At 58.6% G+C, this 19,720-nt stretch overlaps 1 protein-coding gene across 14 annotated transcripts in view; it reads left to right on the top strand.

The window, feature by feature from the left end:
* TCF3 (transcription factor 3) overlaps positions 1-19,720 on the top strand; it is a 77,783-nt gene that overhangs the window by 44,809 nt on the left and 13,254 nt on the right. For 9 of the 14 annotated variants that reach the window (XM_062596301.1, XM_062596304.1, XM_062596302.1 and 6 more), the window contains 12 exons: positions 5,585-5,652; positions 7,365-7,494; positions 9,300-9,349; positions 13,288-13,390; positions 13,631-13,770; positions 14,038-14,164; positions 14,667-14,725; positions 15,389-15,467; positions 16,248-16,321; positions 16,849-17,052; positions 18,235-18,358; positions 19,133-19,295. In XM_062596301.1, coding sequence (XP_062452285.1) covers positions 5,585-5,652; positions 7,365-7,494; positions 9,300-9,349; positions 13,288-13,390; positions 13,631-13,770; positions 14,038-14,164; positions 14,667-14,725; positions 15,389-15,467; positions 16,248-16,321; positions 16,849-17,052; positions 18,235-18,358; positions 19,133-19,295 — 1,321 coding nt within the window. The remainder of the gene's footprint in view (positions 1-5,584; positions 5,653-7,364; positions 7,495-9,299; positions 9,350-13,287; positions 13,391-13,630; positions 13,771-14,037; positions 14,165-14,666; positions 14,726-15,388; positions 15,468-16,247; positions 16,322-16,848; positions 17,053-18,234; positions 18,359-19,132; positions 19,296-19,720) is intronic. The other 5 variants (XM_062596306.1, XM_062596305.1, XM_062596303.1 and 2 more) reach the window with 1 other exon arrangement.

Here is a 19,720-nt window from a genome sequence, read left to right as displayed (position 1 = left end):
TGTGCAAGGAAGATGTGTTTGGCTTCCACTCAAAGGCAGGGCTCCAGGTCCTTGGCAAGCGCCTGGGCCCTCTGGTGAGGCTGCAAACCCAACCAGTCCCTAGCACATGGAGCTGAAGCCTCCGCCGCCCGGAGAGGAGGTCGTTTCCATGAGCTGTCCCTAAGGTGGATTGGGAGCTACTGTTTTGTGGCACCCAAAACCCCATGCCCGCCCCGAGCCTGCCCACCCAAGAAGGCAACACAGCGCTCGTTGCTTAAGATTTGGATGCTCGTTGGAGCTGGGACAGGCGCAAGGTCTTGTCTGCTGGCCCGGACGGTCAAGGTTCACCCGTGAGAGCCTCACTGCCAAAACAGGAGCTGAGGAGGCCAGGGAGGAGCAGACAGGAGGACATCTCACATTTCAAAGTCGTGTTTGTTCCTAAAATTGAGTGTGGTTAAAATAGAAAACACCGATTCCTGGAGCAGACTCCAAAATAAATATGTTTCATTTTGCCTCTTTGCTCACGGACTGGGAACGACAGACCAAAGGAAGACCACGGGTGAGGTTTGCCCTCCCTTCTCACCAAACTGCTTCTGCAAACTTTTCAAGGGGTGAAATGATAAATGGAAGATGAGAGAAATGAGAACAGGAACCCCCCATACACCGTTTTACGTACGTCAGGAAAAAAAAAAGCAGCAAAGTGGAAGGGAAATGCAAACTTTGGAGTTGTGTCGCTTCAACCGACAGCCCCTGGTTTCCAGAAAAAATTGCTTTTTGAGAGGAACAAGCTGGAAAAGCTAATGTTAATGGGATGATTTAGTGGGACTGATGAATTTTAAGACATGAGGAGATAGAAAGAGCAGATTAGGGTCAACCTGTCAAGTGGTCTGGGATAGATGAAAGACGCGTGAGACTATTTTCTAAGCCCTTCTCCAAATCTGGAATTTATATCTATTTCTCACTCTATTTCTTCAAGGAGGATCAGAAACCACTAGAAGAAATATTTCAAGAGCAGCGTGTTTTGTGTCGGAAATGACGGGCTTGGCCGGTTACAGAGGGAGAGGCTGAGCTGAAAGGGCTCTGCAAAGAAACATCTGAATTTTGGCTTCCCCCGTTAGTATGGGGAGCAGCAAACCTCTGCCAGCTGCCCTAGTAAATGGGGCCAGTGGAAAGATGGGCCCAAGAACTGCTGATTCCTCCAGGTGTTTTTCTCACATTTGTGCCGTTTCCCAGCGCAGGTTGCAGCGAGCCATCTGAAGATGCCTGCAAAAGCCTGGCTGAAGTGGGAACAAGCGCTCTTCCTGCGCTGAAAAGCAAATGCTGTCCAGCCAGCACTGGTTGGAAAAATGGAGCTAAATTTGGTTTTGGTTTGTTGTTCTCCGTTTTGCACGTACATGCAGAAAATGGAGAGGAGCGTCCTGACTCGCAGGCCTCTGGGCGAGGGGACTCTCTGTGAGCCTGGGCTTCAGCCGACTTGCTGGTCTTGCCCACGGGGGTTAAACTAGCTCTGCGCTTCCCGGGAAGGGAGGCGAGGTTACGGCTGGCGGCTGCTGCGCAGGGAGAGCTTTCGGTTGAGTCCCTTAGAGGCTGGAGAATTCACCTGTCCCCAGAGAGCTGGTTGCTTTTTAGGGCCGCGGGGGTCCCGGAGGAGGAGGAGCAGAGGTGCAGCTGCGTGCTCCCCGCTGTCCCACGGTGGCTCTTGCAGCGGAGCTTGGAAAGCCTCGTGCTCCAGGACTGTCGCTGGCGTTGCGGCGTGGGAAGGGTCTTGTTGTGCCGCCCTGGCCGTACCCGGCGCGTGCTTCGCGCGCAACCGGCTTTGCGTCTCGGTCCTTACGTGGGCCGGGTTTCACTGGAGACCCCAGCAGTGCCGCTCACAAACTGATCCAGCGCGAGCAGGGAGTGAGGAGAGAAATGCAGGTACTGCAGGGGGAAAGAGCCATTTTGATAAAGGAGCAGCAGTACATGTAGATTGGTTAATCCAGATTTCTTACTGATCCATTCGTGCGCTGGACCTGGCTTTGGAAGAGCAGCTAGAGAAGGTTTGGTTGCACATTGCTATGGATGCGTGGCTTGCAAGCGGTGATTGTCACACGCCGAAGCAGTGACGAACATTGATTTGGGGTTATACAGGGTGGGAGGAAAAAAAAAATCGACCCAAGCAGCGAGAGCAGCAGCCTGGCAGCAAACTCCAGGAGGAAGACAGGGAACGAGCTGCTCTGACGTTCGGGCTGAGCGGCTGCTCGGCTCCGGCGGAGGGGGGAAAATGCTTCGACAGCCTGCTCTAGGGGAACGTGAAATGCTCTGCTGCAAAGTGCCAGAGAGACTGAAACCCGGAGAGACGTCGTACCCGGGGTTTCTTGCAGCGGGCCGTGAATACCGGGAGCGGGGAGGTACCGGCATTTCTTGGAGCGCGCTTCGACAGGAAGGGCACTGACTTCTGTTTCGTTTGCACGGGACACGCGAGCTTGATATTTGTGGGCTTACGAATGGTTCTTTAGATGCACAACCAGCATCTGGCGTGACGGGACCCTGACTAGGGTGGCAGCTGGAGCACAGCCCGAAAGCTTGGGGCTGCCGTGTCCGCGGGACCTGCGCGTGCCTCGGCTGCTCTGTCCCTTCTCCCGAGGCGCCCCAAGAGCCCTTCTGCGAGGACACCCGTCCCCGAGAGCGATCTTTAATCGGACGCTTTCCAAAGTGTCGGTGGCTCCTCGGGGGCGGAACAGAGTCAGGAAGGTGATATGGAAAAAAAAATTGAGTTTTTTGCTGCAAGATTAACTGCGTGGGAAAAGCACTTGTCTGCGTTGCATTGGACTAGATAACTTGAGTTTTTTTTTTTTCCTTAAAAATCAGTCACTTTTTTACCATTTGTCTTTGGTGAAAGGAGAGCGTGTGTGTGGGGGGGTTGTTTAAACAGCCGGGAAACTGATAAGCCATAACAGATTTCTTTCTAGTAATTATTTCTAGTAATTAGCTTCTTTTCAGAGAAGTGTTTCTAATCTTGTCTGTATTGTGGGCTGTTGCATTCTTCCTGGACAACGGGTTTAATCTGTCCACGGCTGGGGCTTGTCGCCGCTCCTGTTTTTTTTTAAAATAAAACGCGGCTTGCCGGGGCCGGGTGCCCGCCTGGCACCCGCGCGCAGGAGCGCGTCGGCAAAGCACCCGCATTCCTCCCGGGAGGCTTCTCGGCAAACGGGCTCGTCCTGGGGAGCGGAGCAGCAGAATCGCTCATTAGAAAGGGTTGGAAGTGAGGAGGCTGCTGCGGGCGAGGGGCAGGGGAAGGACCAGGGAGCCGAGGGGTGAAAAGAGGCAGGAGGGGGAAAATGCTGGTCTCATAGCGGAGGAAACCACTTAATGCAATAAATAACTGGAAATGCTAAATGCTGCCAGCCGGTTTCTAGGTCCCTGAGTCCTTCCTTGCTTATGGTGCCCTCTCCAACGCCGTGACTGCCCGGCTCGCCGATGTGCCGGCGGGCGCCGTCAGCCGGGCAGAGCTTTTCCGCGCCGCGGGCCCCGGGGAGCAGAAGCCACACGGGGTCCCCGCGGCCACGTTAGCTTTATTTATTATTTTTTTTTTTTACCCCCTTCAACTTGACAAATTTGCGATTTTTCACTGCTTTTTCCCTTTCGGCGTCGCTCACGCTGCACGCCAATTCGCAATAGCTATTTTGTTGCTTCCATTCTGCAAATCGCCCGCTGATCAAAGCGTAAAACAGACTGCCGGTACGGGCACGCTTCGTTTCCGACGTGAATCAAGCGAGACACAAAAGAAGAGACGTTGGATGAAAGTAGCTTTTTTTTTTTTTTTTTTTGAGAAATATCGTGCAGATTTACTCTGGTTTGCAGTCTTTTTTTTCCCCCCCTTGTGTAGCGTGTGCCAAGCAGCTTTCATTTTAGCTTGCTGGTGCGTTTAAGGCTATCTGATAACAGCAGAGGTGTTTTGCTTGTCGCTTAACCAGGCAGGCGATACGTGGAAACAGCGATATATTTGCGAAAGAGAAGCTCGGCGGTCGCTTACCAGCTAAACCAGCGTGGAATTACCCTGGTTTTCCTCTGCTTTAGGAGTAATCGCGATCGGCCTGATGACACAACCTGCGGAGTTATTTGTGTATAGTTACCGGCGCTGCGGCAAATATAGCTGCTAAGCTCTTTTAAAAATTAGGTCGTTTTAAGAGATCCGGCTTCTGACATTTCGACCCTCGTTTACTTAACGGTTAAGCGGCTGAAACAAAACCGTCACGGGGACCGGTGGGTCCGGCTGCCGCGACGGCGGGTCTCGATGGCCCAGACCCTTCCTGGGCTCTCGGGAGCTGCTCCGAAATTAGAAGAGGAGAGGGGGAGGCAAGGTCCTGTCCCCAGGTTCAAAACCTTTTGGCTCATCCTCTCCCATCTCCCTTTTCCCCGGCGGCACCTTCCACAGGTCGCAGTTAACAGCAGCGAGAAATTCCCTCCCGTATTTGCAGCCCGGGCGAACTTTTTGTCTTTTACAAAAAAGCAGCCGTTTCCCACAGAAAAACGTCGCGCGTTGCATTGGGTGGGGGGAAACCCCGAAGCCGAGCGTCGCGCCGCCGCCGGCCGCCCCGTGCCCAGCGCGCACCCGGGGGTCCCGCCGGGCCCCCTCTGCCGCGCGGCTGCGAGGGAAGATCCTGCAAGGACGTTTCGGGGTGGAAACATCTCCGTGCATGTGTGTGCTGGTTTCTTTCGTTCTTTTTTTTTTTCTTTTTTTTTTTTTCCTTGAAAATACTATTTTCAGCAGCGCGTGGGCAGGGCGAGGTTGAGCGTATTTGATAAAAGCCGAGGCAGGGTGCTAAAGTTCACTCGGCAGGGCCGGGGCACGTGGGTTTAGCTCAAACTTGGTGTATTCCCTAGGCGATCTCCAGGTCGAGAGAGATGCGCTGAGTGCAGAGAGAGGAGCCTGCGCGGTGGGAGTGAAAGGAGGGCGCTAGAAAAGGAAGGAAACGATTTTCTATTTAATGCCTGCTTTTTAGATCCGTCTTTTTTTTTTTTTTTTTTTTTTGCAAAGTCAAATATCCTTCGAGAAAGGGAGAGAAAGGTAATGGAGAAAGTAATGCCTCTGCCGCAAGGAGCAGGCGTTCAGCTCTGAACGCTGCTGCCGGGGGTGCGCTGAAACGATATTTTCTATTGCCCGGGAGACGCGTGTGGATTCTGTTGGTCGGTCATGCTTAGCTTTCGGTTTGCTCTGTCCCTGCCTCTGCCAAATTTGGATGGCTTTTTTTAATCTGTCTTGTTCTTTTTTTTTTTTTTTTTTTTCTGCTCGGGTCTGAAATTGCCAGTTTCCATGGCCACGAGCACTTCCCTGCATCGCTGCAATTTGGGGGGGTTGTTGTTCATGGAGCGAGCGAGCCCTGCTGCTCACGAACTTAAAAGAGCTGCTGTTTTAGCAACAAACTATTACCTGCTTCGGTAGCATCTGCGTCGGTAACGGGCAGAAGAAGGCGCGTTACGGGAGCAGGCTTTGAGCCTCGGCAGGGAAGCCTGCGAGCCGGCGTCGGGCACGTGGCCGTAGGTGGGCGTAAAATCTCTGCTTCCCACTCACCCAAAATGTCTTTTTTTTCTTTCCTTTTTTTTTTTTTTTCCTCTGCTGTAGGGAAGAGCAGTGAAAGAACCTCTTACTCCACGTTCGGAAGAGACGCGGGGATGCCAGGACTAAATCAGGTAACAATAATTGAGATTTTGGTTCGCTGGCTGCCGGGAGGGGAGAGCTCAGGAACTGGAAATGAAACGTAACCTGGTGCCTTGCGTCTCGTCTCTACGCGCAAGGTCCTGAAAAATCCTTCAGGCTGCTCGGAAAACCCTAACGATTGGGTCTGCGGTTTTATCCGTGCGTGTCACAGGCTCAGCAGAAGAGTTGTCGGAGTTCAGAGCAGGAAGCTGCCCGATAGCGATTTTTCAGCCCGTTTCCAAACCTCTCCAGGCTCGCTTCGCTGCGCTCGGAGGGCCTGGCCTCACCCCGTTAATCCCACTTCTAACCGCTGCGTTTCGTCAAATACGACCTGTCCACGCTGCCCGTGGGACAAGTTTAAATGAATCGGGTCTAAGCGACGTCTCGTGAGGACAGGGTGGCCCCCAGGCAGGAGAGCGCTCGGGAGGAGGTCTTTTCTCCCCCCAGCTGCCTGGTTTCGTGCGCTCGCTTTGACATCTCCTTCCTTGGGAGCAGCCTGGCGTTGCAAGCTCTCCTTGTTCCTCTCCTTCCCCGGCTCAGACCGGGATTTCCCGTGGGATGGTTCAGCTTCCAGCCCCTCCATAAAACCGCATTGCAATTGTTGGACCTTCTGGAAGTGGCTCGAGGTGCAAAAAAAAAAGAGAAGAAAAAAAGGAAAAAAGAAAAGAGGGAGCTTGTGCTTCAAACAGAGAGCAAAAGCTCTGCCCCATGCGGAGAGGGACGGGACGGATCCGCGTCCTGCCGTAGCCGGCACCGAGATAACGCGGCGTCCCGCCGAAATAGCTTTTTGGGGACGGAGCGGGCGCCTCGGCTTGGCGTTGCCAAAATCGCGCTTTCCGCGGCCTGAGCCGGTGCCGCCGACCGCCCCCTGCGAACAGCCCCGTCGCCTTCGTCCGGGCAGTAGCTCTCGCCCGGGCGGCTTTTTATTTTACACATGTATGCGCACACGCATATTACATGTTTTAATTCTACACAAATTTGTCATAATTTCCTCTCCTCTGAACTGAGGATGTTTCCTTTGCTGAAACAGCTGTGCTGGCTGGCTCTGCCAGAGTGAATTTAATTTACCATTGAAGCTGCTAAAATAAAAACGGGACGGGTGCCAAGGCTCGCTCTTTAATGTTATGATTTTGTTGAGGTTTTCGGGAGGAGGGGGAGATATAAGGTAACAGTAACGGGGTGGGCGAGAGGCCCCGGCGTGGGCGGCAGAGCTCCGTCCTTTCCCCTCCTTAAGGAAGGTGGGAAAAAGCCCTTTTTTTTTTTTTTTTTTTTTCTCCAGGAAATCGCCTTAAAACCGGGGCAATTTAGTTCTTTGCGTTTTCTGAAAAACCTGAAATCCTCCTCGTCTCGCCCCTTCCCGGGAACCCACCGCGCCGGGGCTCGGCTGCAGCGTCCGCCAGCTCCCTGCATCCCGGGAAGGGGGAAGAGGGACAGGCCGGAGGTGCCGTTGCCCCCGCGGGACCTCGCGCCGGGCACCGGCTCTCTTGCAAACGCGCCTTGAAATACCCTGTTTTTTTTTTCCCCCCCCTGCACGCATTAGCTCCCGCTGCCACCGCATTTAGATATTTGCTTTTCCTTTCCCCCCGGCCCTCCAGCTTGATTTTTGGGGCTGCGTCTGCGCGAGGGCCGCTCGAGGCGGCTCTGTTCGCTCCGAGCGAGCGCGGCGTGCGTGCTCACGTGGCCTTTTCTGCATCCTTGTTTGCAGACTGGTTTCCTGCCCGGCGAAATGGGAATCGCGAGTCCGAGCACGCTTTCCCCCACCGGGGTGAAAGGGGGGTCTCAGTATTTCTCTTACCCCAACAACCCTCGCAGGAGAGGTGCCGAGAGCAGCATCGGTGAGTCGCTTCGCAGCGCCCCGGGACGGGGACGGGACACGGGACGGGGACGGGAGGGCGAGCGGGGAGGGGGTCGCTCCCGGGTTGCAGCCGCGGGGGCTGGCGGGGTGCCCGGAGCCAACGCCGAGCTCGGATCCGCCCGTGGAAATCAAAGCGCCGATGCTGCGACGTGGTCGCACGGGTGCGAATCCAGCGCTCCCATTAAAAAAAAAAAACGAAAAAGGAAAAAATCGTTGTAAAACTGGGCATTCGCACTCTTAGTCACGTGGAATTTCCTTCTTTCTGAAAAACAGATTGGGCGAAAGCAGCAAACGGCCGGTAGGGTCTTCTGAAAACGCCCCCGGGGACGTCGCGCTTCAGTAGTCGTTGCCGCAGAGCTCGGGCTCGTCTCAGCCGTGGTTTTAGGGCCGCCGGCCCTCGCTCGAGCCCGTGTCCCGGCGCAGGGGAGAAGCGGCCGCCGGCTCTGAGGAGCGGAGCGAGGCGCCCGGCGGCCGTGTCCCCGTCCCCCCGTCCCGGCGTGGGTCACCGGGGCTCTGCCCGGCGGCCAAGGCAGCGTTTGCTCCCGGAGCTCTCCCCGCACGACCAAAGCAAAAGTTGTCCGTATCTGGATTGACCTGGAAAATAAGCTGTTTTGCTTTTAAGAAGGGTTAAAGTCAGGCGCAAATTGAATTTTTGAGTGTAGATGAGCCCCAGTTCTCCAGAACTTGTGGGTTTTTTTTGTCATAGTTCCCTCCCTGCCCCCTAAAGTTGCTTTATTGCTGCTATTTTGGGCTTTCCCCAACAAACGAAACCAGAAGCGACATAGTGTTACGTGTATTTTTTCCAGCACTTTTCAGAAAAACGCATCTGCTTTGATACTTGAAAGTTAATTTGCTACTTTAAAAACGTTGCTGTTTTACGTTTTCAGCCTGGAAATTGTTTTTTCTTTTTTTTTTCTTTTTTTTTTTCTTTTTTTAAATTTGCGTTGGCTCATTCGTTGTGATGAGTTTCTCCTCCTGAACTACCACCGGGCAGAGTCCTTGGCACGGCGGACTTGCTGTGTCAGCATCCTGCACCTCCTCCCTTCCCCAAGTGGGGCTTTCCTTAATTATGAACTAAAAAAGAAAAAGAAAACCTCATATTTTTAACCAGCACTTCCTCTCGAGCTGCTCCTCAGGATGCTTCCCCCACCCCAGATATTTTCTTGCCTCCCTCCTAGCTGCTCCTTCCCCCAGGACACGACATCTTTCTCCCTCTGAGCTGAAGCCCGGGCGAGAAAGCTCCGCTGAGACTGCGGAAGGACCAGACCGGGGTGAAAGCCCACCTTCTCGCAGCAGTGGAGTTTCCCCAATAAATTATTTCCTATGGGGCAAATGAAAATGCAGACCCATCACTACATTCGTTCTCTTGCTGGATCTTCTTTCCGCAAATCCTCTGCAAGATGAACTGTTTGCAAAAAAACGAGGATGGATCCTCTAACGGGCTCTGTCTCTTCTCAAGAGCAAGCGCAGCCCTTCTCGGCTTGATCACGGGAGAGGGACTTTCTTGTGAGCTCAGTTTTGCCAGGTGAAACCTGCCCACGAAGCATGCAGGCAGGATGAGGAATCCATGATGCGAGAAGAGCTTCATTTTTATTCGTTTTCGTTATCGCTGGTTGAGCTATTGGGCGTTCGAGGTTTGAGCAAATAAAAGTGCAACCGCATCTTCTGCCCTTGGAGTTTGTAGCTATAGCTTGGTGGCCGGTCCGTCTTCCCCCCACCCCGGCTGCGTTTGGGAATAACTTGTCCCTTCAAAAGTTAGATCCTCTCTTGTTTTCTTTACACCAGATGGACAGCCCAAAAAGGTTCGGAAGGTGCCTCCTGGACTCCCCTCCTCGGTAAGTGCCGCCGGCGTTTTCCCTGCGGCTGTTTCTCGCCCTGCTCCCGGCGCGGTCCAGCGCCCCGGCCTCTCCCGGGGCGCCAGAGACTTCCCACCACGGGGTCCCGAACCTCCTCGCTGGGGTGCCCCAGCGCGTGGGTCGCGGCGGCGCGGGGATGGGTTTTGCTGGCTGCGGTTTCCAGCGCCGGAGAGAGGGGAGAACGCGGCGGGCGGCAGCCGCGGAGGGAAGGGGTCGGAGCGCGGCGCTCGCTGCCGCTCGTCTCTTTGGCGTTACATCGCGAGCGCCCCGGTGAAACGCGATATTGGACCGTGCTCGGGTTTCACTTCAGAAGGGGAAACGGAGCCGGCCGCAGCGCGGGCAGGCGGCCGGGGCCGCTCCAGGTGCGCGCGCTGCCTGCGGCAGTTTATAGGAAAGCCGAGCAGCCCGTAGGAATACGCGAGCCGTACTTCGGCGGCCGTTACGGGGGAATAAACTGAACGACGTCTTTGTGGCTACAAGTAATGGGATCTCCAGGAAAGCTAACTGGAGGGGAGCGGAGGAAAAAGGGAGCTGCTTGGCTTTGCAGAGACGGAGGCTGCATTCCTCGCCGGAGCCGTTGCGTGCTTGCCGAGGGCCGGGCGGGCTCCGTCCCGCGGGCAAGTCGGAGCTTAGACGTGCTGCTGCCTGAGCGTGTCTCGCTGCCGAAGCCGAGGTTGGCGCAGCGCGGAGGGAGGTTTGTGCCCGCGGCGCTGCCGGAGCCCTAACGGGCCCCGGTTCCCGCAGGAAGAGGCGCTCGGTGCTTGCTGGACTTGGGGCCCTTTGGCGCGAGCGCAGGCGTTTGCATCGACCTCCAGCTTTTCGCAAGGGGGTTTAGCAAAAAGTCCCTGCCCGCCTCAAAGGCAGCAGATGAAAGGATCTTTCTTGTCCGCCTTGCCTGCAAACACGCGGCGAAGGAGCCCGCTCCGTGTTATCGCTGGACCCCGTGCAAAATAAACACGCTAATAAGCGGCTTATTAAAATAAAGTGCTTTAAAGTGCAATTCCAGAGCCGCTTTGAAATCGCAGAGCGGTCAGCGGGCGAAATAGTTGCGGCTGCCTGAAACGGGAGAGAGGTTCTGCCGAAGGCACCGGGCAGGCAGGGGCGGCGGTGGCCGGTCCCCGGCGGGACGCGGCGAGGCGGCCGCCTGCCACGCTGCCCGGCGCCGGGCCCTGCCGAGCCCTGGAGCCTCTCCCGCGGCGTCGCGAGCCGTTTCTGGCTTTCGCCCGTTAATTCAAGGCAGCGGCCGCGGCGGGCGGCTTTGCCGGAGGCTGGAGCAGCCGCCAAGGGGGGTTTGGGCAGGTCGCTGCCTATGGGGGGGTCTTGGGGTAGAAAGCCCGGCGGCTGGGAACCGTTTTAGCACGTGAATTTGCAATTCCAGCCTGGTTTCTGCTCCGGAGCAAGAAAAATAAGGCCGGGAGGGGGAGGAAAAAAAGCCTGGAGCGCGGCGCTGGGGCTTCGAGCGCGGCGCTGGCAGCCCGAGCGGAGGAAATGACCTCACCTGGAGGTCCCCGCGGCCGGAGCTGCCGCGCCGGCGCTGGGGCCGCTGGGCGGGGAGCAGGGACCTGGCGCTGATTTACCGCTTCCTGCGGCGCTGGGCCGGAGGCTGCCGGCGTTGGGGGGGGGGGGGGGGAGCTGCTGCCACTGCCCCCTCCGCCGGGCCCTGCTCCGCTTGCAGCCCGCGAAACACCAGCGAGCAGCGGAGAGGCTTTCCGGAGCCTCCTCGCTGCCCGGCGGCGCGATTCCAATCCCCCTTTTTGCTGGAAAAAGGCTCTGCTGAAAAGGAGCAGCGTCGCCGTTCCCGTTCCCGCGCGTCCTGCGCTGCGGGACGAAATAAGCTCGCGGCGGCCGGAGCGGGGCCGGGACTGAAACCCGACTCCCGGGATTCGGAGGCGAGAGGCTCGGAGCGGGACGGGCGATGCCGGGCAGCAAGGCAAGAAATTATTTAAAAAAAAAAAAAATCCAGCAGCCGCTTCGAAAGCCCTGCCGGCGCGAGGCTGTTCCCTGCTATTTTATTATCCGTGCTCCCGCTCCGGGTGTCTGGAGCGGGCGCCGGAGCGGGGCTCCGCTGCCGCACAGCTGCCTCGCGCGCTGGCCAGGTGCCAGGCGCTGGCAGATGGCGCTGGGCTATTAGACGTGCTTCGCTCCGTTCGCCGGCCCGGCTCCCGCTATTTAATCAAATTATCGGCAAAGTGGAGTCACCGCGTTCGTATCCTTCGCGGCCTCCTCCGCCGCTGCCCGGCCCCGGCCGCCCCGCGCGCCCCCGGCCCCGGCGCTTTGTCCCCGTGCCGCCGCCGGCCCCGAGATGCGGCACAAAGGCAAAAGCGCTTCTGATTTTATTTTCCGAGCAGGGCGCGAGGGGCAGCTGTCAGCATCTATCGGCTTTTTCCCTTCCCCCTTTCTTTCTCTTTTTTTTTCTTTTTTTCCCCTCTCTTTCCTTCTTAACCAGCTCACCGGCCCAAACTTGGGTGCCGAGCGCGGGAAGGGAAGATGCTCATCAGGGTCGCGGCGGGTGCTGGGTGCTGCGGCGCCGGCCCGGAGCCTCTCGCAGCTCGAGAAAATTTGGGTGGGGGTCTAGGTGGGGGGCGGAAATCGCTGCCGCTGGAATCGCAGCAGCACAGCCGGGAGCTGGGCGAGAGGTGGGTGCCGCTGGCTGGGTGCTCCTGACCCCCAGCCCGCAGCTCCTCACTGATGCTTTTTAGAGCATGCACGTGTTTTTTCAGCTTTTTTTTTTTTTTTCCTTTCTCTTTAAGCAATTTTTCCTACCGCCCGAATAAAACAGCAAAAATCCTCAGCGTTTCGGGCGGTTTCAGAACCAGCCATTTTGCTCTTGCTCGCCGGTGCGGGGTCGGGCGAGAGGGCTCGGGTGCTCGTCGGGCTGCGGGGAAAGGGAAACTCGAGGCGGTGCTGGAAGAGAGAGCGGCCCCAGGCCCCGGCGCCAAGCTCTGCTTTCGCGTGTATTTCGGAAAAAAAAAAAAAAAAAAGAAAGAAAGAAAAAAAAGGTGGTTTCGGGATGAATCGATAGTGATGAAAATAGGCCCCAACAAAGGTTCTCACGTAATTTCAAGTGGCATTTCGGTTTCTTTACACGTTGGATTTCTGTTTAAACAGCGGGTGTTTTCATGCAAGCCCGAGATGGGCTTCTGTAAAGGCTTTCTAGGATGTGTTATTTAAGAAGAAAAAGGAAAAACAACTTATTTTGTGCTTAAAGCGCTGTTAAGCGACGCGCCTGGGCGGCGTCGCCCGCAGCTGGGCGGCGGGCTGTCCTTCGATGCACCGCTCACCTTCGCCGTCCCCTCGTTTTCCGCTATTATCGCGAGTTTTACGGCTCCGGCCGGTCTCCCAAGAAAGGCTCCGCTGGGTGGGAAAGCTCTGGCCGCGAAGGTTCGGTTTCCCTCGCGTGCCTCAGTTTCCCCGCGCAGCGGGCTGGGCTGAGCGGGCCGAAGCCGGGCTCTGCGGAGGCTCGGGGGGCTGACGTGCCCCCGACGCTTGCCCGTGGCCGGCACCACTTCCTTCTGGATCCGGCCTGAGCCCTTGGACGCCGGGTTAGCGTCCAGAAATAATCTCTTTTGCGGTTACCCATAAAGAGTTATAACCGCAGAAAAGGGAACTAGAGCAGAGAGTTGAAACTGCTGCTGCCGCCGGCCCCTCCGGCAGCGCGGGGCCGCGGGAGAGCGCGGCTTTTACGGGAAGGCAGGGGGGCCTTTCCGCTCGGCATCCGCTGCCCCCCGCGCGCTGCCCGTTCCGGCTGAGCTGCTCCCTTTCCTACCCTTTGCCGGGGCAGTTGGCTCCGTCGTTGGCTGCGATGAACGAAAGAGAAGCCCGGGGGGTGGGTTACCCCCCGGCGGACCCGGACGCCCGGGTGCCGGCGGTCGTAGCGTGGCCAAGCGCTCTTCCTCACCCCTTCTCCTGTCCTCCAGGTGTATCCATCCAACTCAGGTGATGACTACAGCAGGGATCCGGCTGGATATACTCCCTCAAAACCTCCCAGCACTGTGTATCCCGGAGCCTTCTACATGGCAGGTCAGGCGTTAGCCGCCCCGCGTTACGCGAGGAGGGACCCGGGGCGGGAGCACGAGGCCTTTCCGTGCTGCTGGAGGGATGAGGTCTCCTGCCGGAGACGCAGAACAGCCCCGAAGCGGCTCCGCGTGTGACGCTTGGCGTCCGCAGGACGTGTCCCTGGGCAGGGCTGGCTCGTCCCCGCGGGGGCTGTCCGCCGCGGGCTCGCGTCTCTGCCCTCCTCACCTCTTCCTTGCCTTCCAGATGGACTTCACAACTCGCCAGACCTGTGGAGTTCACCCGGTGCCATGAGCCAGTCGAGTTACGGTGCCATGCTAGGCAGCTCCTCCTCCCCTCTCCCGCAGTCCAGTGGCTTCAACAGTTTACATCAGCACGAACGAATGGTAACGTATCCCCGCGCCGAGGCTGGGTTCGGGGCAGGCGGGGAGGTGGGGGCCCTGCTCAGCCTGCCGGCAGCATCGTAGCTCACGAGACGGCGTCCGTACGTGACCCATCGTCTCTCCGAAGCTGCAGCAGAGCCCCGGCGCGCCGCTGCCCTTGGAAGGGCTGCGGGGCAGGTCGAGGTGGCCGGCGGCTGGGGCCGGGTCCTGGTTGCTGAAGCTCTGCAGCTTTTTGAGGGCCTCTCTCACGCTTCTTCCCCCTCCTGCCAGAACTACCAGATGCATTCAGGAGAAGTTAACGGCGGGCTCCCCTCTGTGTCTGGCTTTTCCTCTGCCTCCACCCCGTATGGTGTCTCCAGCCACACGCCCCCAATCAGCGGGACGGACAGCATGATGGGTACGTACGGTCCTCGGGCGGGTGGCAGGTCCCCACGCGTGACCCTCCTTGTGTTTCCAACCCCCTTGCTCCGTTGCCACCCAGAGGCTGCGCAAGGAAAGTCAAACTTTTTTGCAAGCCTAGTGCATGAGGGTATGACATCTGTGCCCATTAAAATGGGCCTTGCCGCAGTGGAGGCATTTAATCGCTGTCGAAGACCCGATACCTCTGACCTGGCCTCTCCTAAACACGATCCTACAGCCCCGGGAAGGCCAGCGGGGTGCAGCACCCTCATCTGTGCTGTTTCGAGCAGGTTGGCACGGGCAAGGGGAACACAGGAATCAAGCGCACCTTTCTGTTTGTGTATTTATTGTTAAAGAAAAGCAGTAAGAATGAGAAAGTTCAGTCTTAGAGCAAATGCCCAAGCAGTGGACCCTAGAGAAGGTCTTGCACCAAGTACCTTAATGGACAAGGGTCTTGGTCCCCAAGCCCGGGCGGTGACGGCTGTATCTTCTCTTGGCAGGGAACCGAGGAACCTCGGCTGGGAGCTCGGGAGACGCGCTCGGGAAGGCACTAGCTTCAGTAAGAGTTTCTTCAGATCCCGACCTGCTGCCTGTCCTGTCTCAGGGACTCCCCAAGCTGATCCTTCCATGTGTAATGGGGACCATCTAGGCAGCTGAGAGGATGAAAGCCTGAGAAACTTGGGTGAAACCACGTGCCCCAGAAACACAGCAGCCTCTGAGGGGGAGGCACGGGTTTCCCCTGCATTTTATTTCCCCCTAAGGGCTCTGCATGCTGCCATCCTGCGTCCTGGCACTGTGCAAAAGCCCCTTTAGACAGATGGGGAAACTGAGGCACAGGGGATTTAAAACAGCTGATGCACACCTGTGCGCACAAGCCAGCTCTGCAGCCGCCCAGCCTTGCGCCCGGCTCAACCGTAGCAGTGGGACTCGCGGGTCTGGGGTTTGCTACGTCAAACTGGAGGGTGCCCAAGGGGTGCTCCAGCCATGGGGATGGCAGTGACAGGGACAGAGAAGGGACCCGACAGTAATGGGAAAGCTGCTGGGCACAGAGGCGGGGGAGTGCCGGCAGCATGGTGCGGTGGGGACGAGCCAGACGGGAAGCTGGCGGCGGTGCGGGAGAGGGATGCGCCGGCGGGGTCGTCCTCGCTGCGGAGCGGGAGGCCGGGGCTCGGGAGAGCCTCTTGCAGGGATGGGCGTTGCTGACCTGCTTCTCTTGCTCCAGATTTATTCCCCGGATCACTCTAGCAATAACTTCTCCTCAAACCCCTCTACACCGGTCGGCTCCCCTCAGGGGCTTGCAGGTAGGTGAACACGTTGCTCTGTATGTAAAGAGGTTGGAAAGATTTCCTTCCTGGAGCCTCACGGCAGGATACTTCCTAGGTCAGCTCCAGACCTGCCTTGCCTTCCTTAAAGACCCCACGCAAGCCTGGCCCGTGTATTAGTGGTGCCGCGGGGTTGAAGTATTGCTACCACCCGCCTCAAACCTCCTCCCACCGTTCGCAGAGAGCCCCTTTCCCTGAGCATCCCATTTTGATGCAGCTTGGAAAGTTTGTCCCTGGTTTCTGTCTCCCATGGGAAGAGCCCAGTGTGAAATGGGAGGCGGACGACTGGTTAAAAGCCGCTTGCGGCGCCCTGCAGCCTGTGGCCTGGCGAAAGCCCGTCCCTGCGCGCCCATCTAGCGGGAGAGGAGCTCCCGTTTCTGCAGAGCTGGCGTTGAAGCTGTTCAGTGCCCCTGCAGCCCCCTGCGTGCTGTGGCCAGCCCGTACGTGGTGTAACTGGCCCGTGCAGCCTTGCGTGCGTGGCGGTGGGCCCCACGTGCGGCGCGGGCAGCCCACGCGTAGCGCGGGCGGCGTGTGCAACCCTGCGCAGCGTGGCTGGCTCCTGCAGCCCGGTGCAAGGTGCGGCCAACCCGTGCAGCCTCGCGCGTGGCCCGGCCGGCCCGTGCCGCCCCGGGTGACGCGTGCCGCCCGTGCCCGGCGCGGCTGGCCCGTTCGGTGCTGCGCTCGCCCGGTTTCCAGCCCCACCTAGCGGCTGCTGCGCCCATCCCGCGCGCCCGGTCCCAACCTCTCGTTTGTTTGCAGGCACATCCCAGTGGTCGCGAGCGAGCGGACAGGGTGCCTTATCTCCCAGCTACGAAGGGAGCCTCCACACTTTAGTAAGTGTCACCGAAAGATCTCCCAGCTGGCGCTCTCGGCTATCCGTAGCACATCTGGTGGTAAATGGCTGAGTTAACTCCTCTCCTCCCCAAAAATCGAGGACCTACAGGTGCAGATAGATTTTTGTTGAAGGTGATAAAGCAGCTTTGGGCATTTAATTCTCTGAGCCCGGAGCCTTGCTGGCGGAGACACTGCCTTGCACCCTTAGCCAATTTACAGCTCATTTATGCCATTGCAGATATGGCCCTGCCTAACACATTTTCACTGGTTTCTGCCTCTTTTCAGAGCAGATTTGCTTGTACAACCCCTGGCCGTGATCTTGCCTCTAGAGGCTGGCTCTGGCCGGGTTGGGATGTTGTTTCTCCCCATATCTGCTGCCTCACAGTAGCCAAGTTTATGACTGCAGCCAGCAACTCCTTAACGCAGGGAGCGTGCCAAGCCCAAGCCCTGAGCGAGCCAAAGAGATGCTGCAGCGAGCTGCCGGCTTCGTCGGCGTTAACAGAGACCTGTTTTCCCCTCTTTCCAGCAAAACAAAATGGAAGACAGGTTGGATGAAGCCATCCACGTGCTGAGGAATCACGCCGTGGGCCAGACAGCCACCATGCCGAGCAACCACGGGGACATGCACGGCCTGCTGGGCTCGGCGCCCGCTCACAGCGCCGCCGTGGGGGGCCTGGGCCAGGCCTTCCCCACCTCGGTCATGTCCCTGGGAAACAGGCATCCGAGTCTGGTGAGTCCGGGAGTGCGGCACCGCGCCTGGCTCGTGGGGACGCCTGGGCGCCGGGGCCACACGTCGCACGGGACAGGTGCACGGGCCGAAGGGGACAAGCTTGTCCCCTTGAAACCCTGGCAGCCAGAGGGGCTTCTCTTCTGTTTTGAGAGTAGCCTGATGCGGGGCGACTTCAGCTGGGGTCAGCGGGTTGCCGATTTAAATGGGTGACTTGCACTGAAAGGCAGTTTGCCACGTTCGAGTCCGTGGGATTAAATCCACAGAGTAACTCTCTGGGTACGAGACCTGTGTGTGGTTCCCTCACTTCAGGGCTGTCACTTGTGGGGACAGAGGTGACGAAAGCTTTCGATCGTTCCCCGTAACATGGATGGAGATACCTCGGAACAGTTTTGAGCCAGTCCCCAGGGAATGCAGAGAGGAGGAGAGGCGCTGAGCAGCGCTGTGGGTGCAGGCACCCGAGTATCTCCAGGACTTCTGGAGCCCGTTTGAACAGACACCTTGTCCTCCTCCGTGTGTTGGAGCACTGATGCTTAAGGGCTAATTCAGGCTTGAGAGAACCAGACGTGCTCTGCTTCCAGCCTTTCTGGACTCTGCTGCTAAGCAATGAATAACATGCACATCCTCTGCCAGAAGCTGAGGAGCGCTCTCAGCCCCAGCTGCAGAAGCGGGAGGGTTTGGAGCAGGGTTGGATGTGTCTTGCCTGTCCTTGGACAGCGCAGCGTGGCCTCGGTGCGCGCACAGGCTCAGGACAGCTGCCTGACCGGCAGCCTCCGCGTGCAGGCCCTTCGGGGCAGTGCCGTGTCCGCGCTGCCGAGGTGCCCCCGCGCTGGTGGCACTGATGGGAAGGCTGTCCTCAAAGAAGTCTCAGTCTGAATCGTTAGTGCTTGGCAGAGACCGGGTGAGCCGCCCAGGCAGGGTTCCTCTCCAGCGTGCCAGCCTTGCATCGGAGCAGGGAGAGGCTCTTCCACAGCAGGACAGCGCTGATGGGTGCAGGAGCAGGCTGGCTCCCTCCTGCATGTCCCGTGCTCTGGCTGCGTGGCTGGCAGTGCGCGAGGAGGGAACGGGGCTGCCCCCCAGCGTCGTGTGCAGCATCGAGCGGCTGCGCTTGGTGCCAGCCGTGCCCGCGCGTGCCGACCGTGACACTTCCACCCCTGAAGGCTTGCTCTGCTTGTTCTGCTGTAGGTGGGAGGAGGTCACCCTGAAGATGGGTTGTCCAGCAACCCCAGCATGCTCCACAACCATGTCACACTTCCATCACAGCCCAGTTCACTCCCTGACCTCAACAGGCAGCAAGACACATACAGCGGTAAGGCAGCTCTGCATGTGCGCGTGCTTGGGTCTCGCCCGCTGCCGGGGTGGTTCACACCCTGGGCTTCCTGCAGAGCAGAGGGCCGGGGGGCTGTTGGGGTGCTTCCCTGTGGCAGGCTGGAGAGCAGATCCTGAGCTATACCTTTTCGGAGGTCCTTGATGGGGCTTCTGGTTTGACCCGCATGTTCCTCCCTTTCCTGCCACCTGCAGAGAGCTCTTGGGCCCGTGTCTGCTGGGAGGGGAAGCTGGGCACTGACTCTGGAGGACATCAGAGGTGGGGGGGAGATGAACTGGCAGGGCAGAGCCGGCACCCTCGGCGATGCAGGATGAGTCGGTTCTCAAGGTGGCCCGGGTTGGCCGGACTCGCACGCTCATGGCAGCTTTTAGCAAGGTGTCTGGAGGAGTCCAGAAGCGCAGGGCTTCGCGCTGTCCTCGGGGCAGTGGGCCTAGACAGGCGAGTCACCCGTACGAAGGGGTTTGGTCCCAGCTGGGTCAGCACCATCCCCTCTACCCTGTGCCAGGCAGCAACTTCAGCGGTGCTTTGGGATCTCCCTGGCATGATCCTTGCTCCAGCAGTTCTCCTTGGGCCTACGAATCCCACAGCTTTCTCCAGCCAACGGGGACCCCGGCGCTGGCAGCCTTCGCACTGCGGCGTCTGGGATGCCAGAGTCAGTGGGGCTGGAGATGCAGCAGGCTCCAAGGGAGCTCCGTGCCCCGTCCTGTGCAGGTCGGACCCCTCTAACTGCTGCGCGTGGCTCTGTTTCCTCGGCAGGCTTGTCAGGGGGGCTGGGGCGAAGCAGCGTCTCCTCGGGGACCAGTGAGATAAAGAGGGAAGAGAAGGAGGATGAGGAGAACACCTCGGTGGCTGATAACTCAGAAGAGGAGAAGAAGGAGTTGAAACCCTCCCGGAACAGAACAAGGTGCTCTTTGAACAGGTCTCTCCCTTCGCTTACTCTGTTACTGATCTGGGGGCGTTAGGGCAGGGGTCCGGGCACGGCCGCCCACCGGGCGCTGGGCTCGGCCCCGCGGCCTGCCTGGAGCGGGCGCCCACGGGTCCTGGCAGGTGGTGGCCCGTTGTCCCGCCGCAGGGACCTGCCAGCCCCCGCGTGCCGTGGCAGCGCCCTGCCCTTCCTCCCGCGGAGCCGGCACAGCTCGGGCTCCCTCCGCTCCCCATCGCCAGGTGCTTCGGGAGGCGCTGGGCCGGGGACGGGTACGTGCCGCCCTTCCCGGCCGGTCCCGTCCCCGCGTCCGCAGCATTTCCCAGCGCTCCGAAGGGAGACGGTTCGAGCGTTGCCCTGGCAAGCTGCGCCCACCTGCTCGGCCTCTCGGGGCATCGCTCGCAGCCCGGCTCCGCCGCGCT

The sequence above is a fragment of the Rhea pennata genome, chromosome 27, assembly GCF_028389875.1.
Source record: "Rhea pennata isolate bPtePen1 chromosome 27, bPtePen1.pri, whole genome shotgun sequence".
NCBI lineage: Eukaryota > Metazoa > Chordata > Aves > Rheiformes > Rheidae > Rhea > Rhea pennata.
This window is presented reverse-complemented; position numbering and strand designations above follow the sequence as displayed.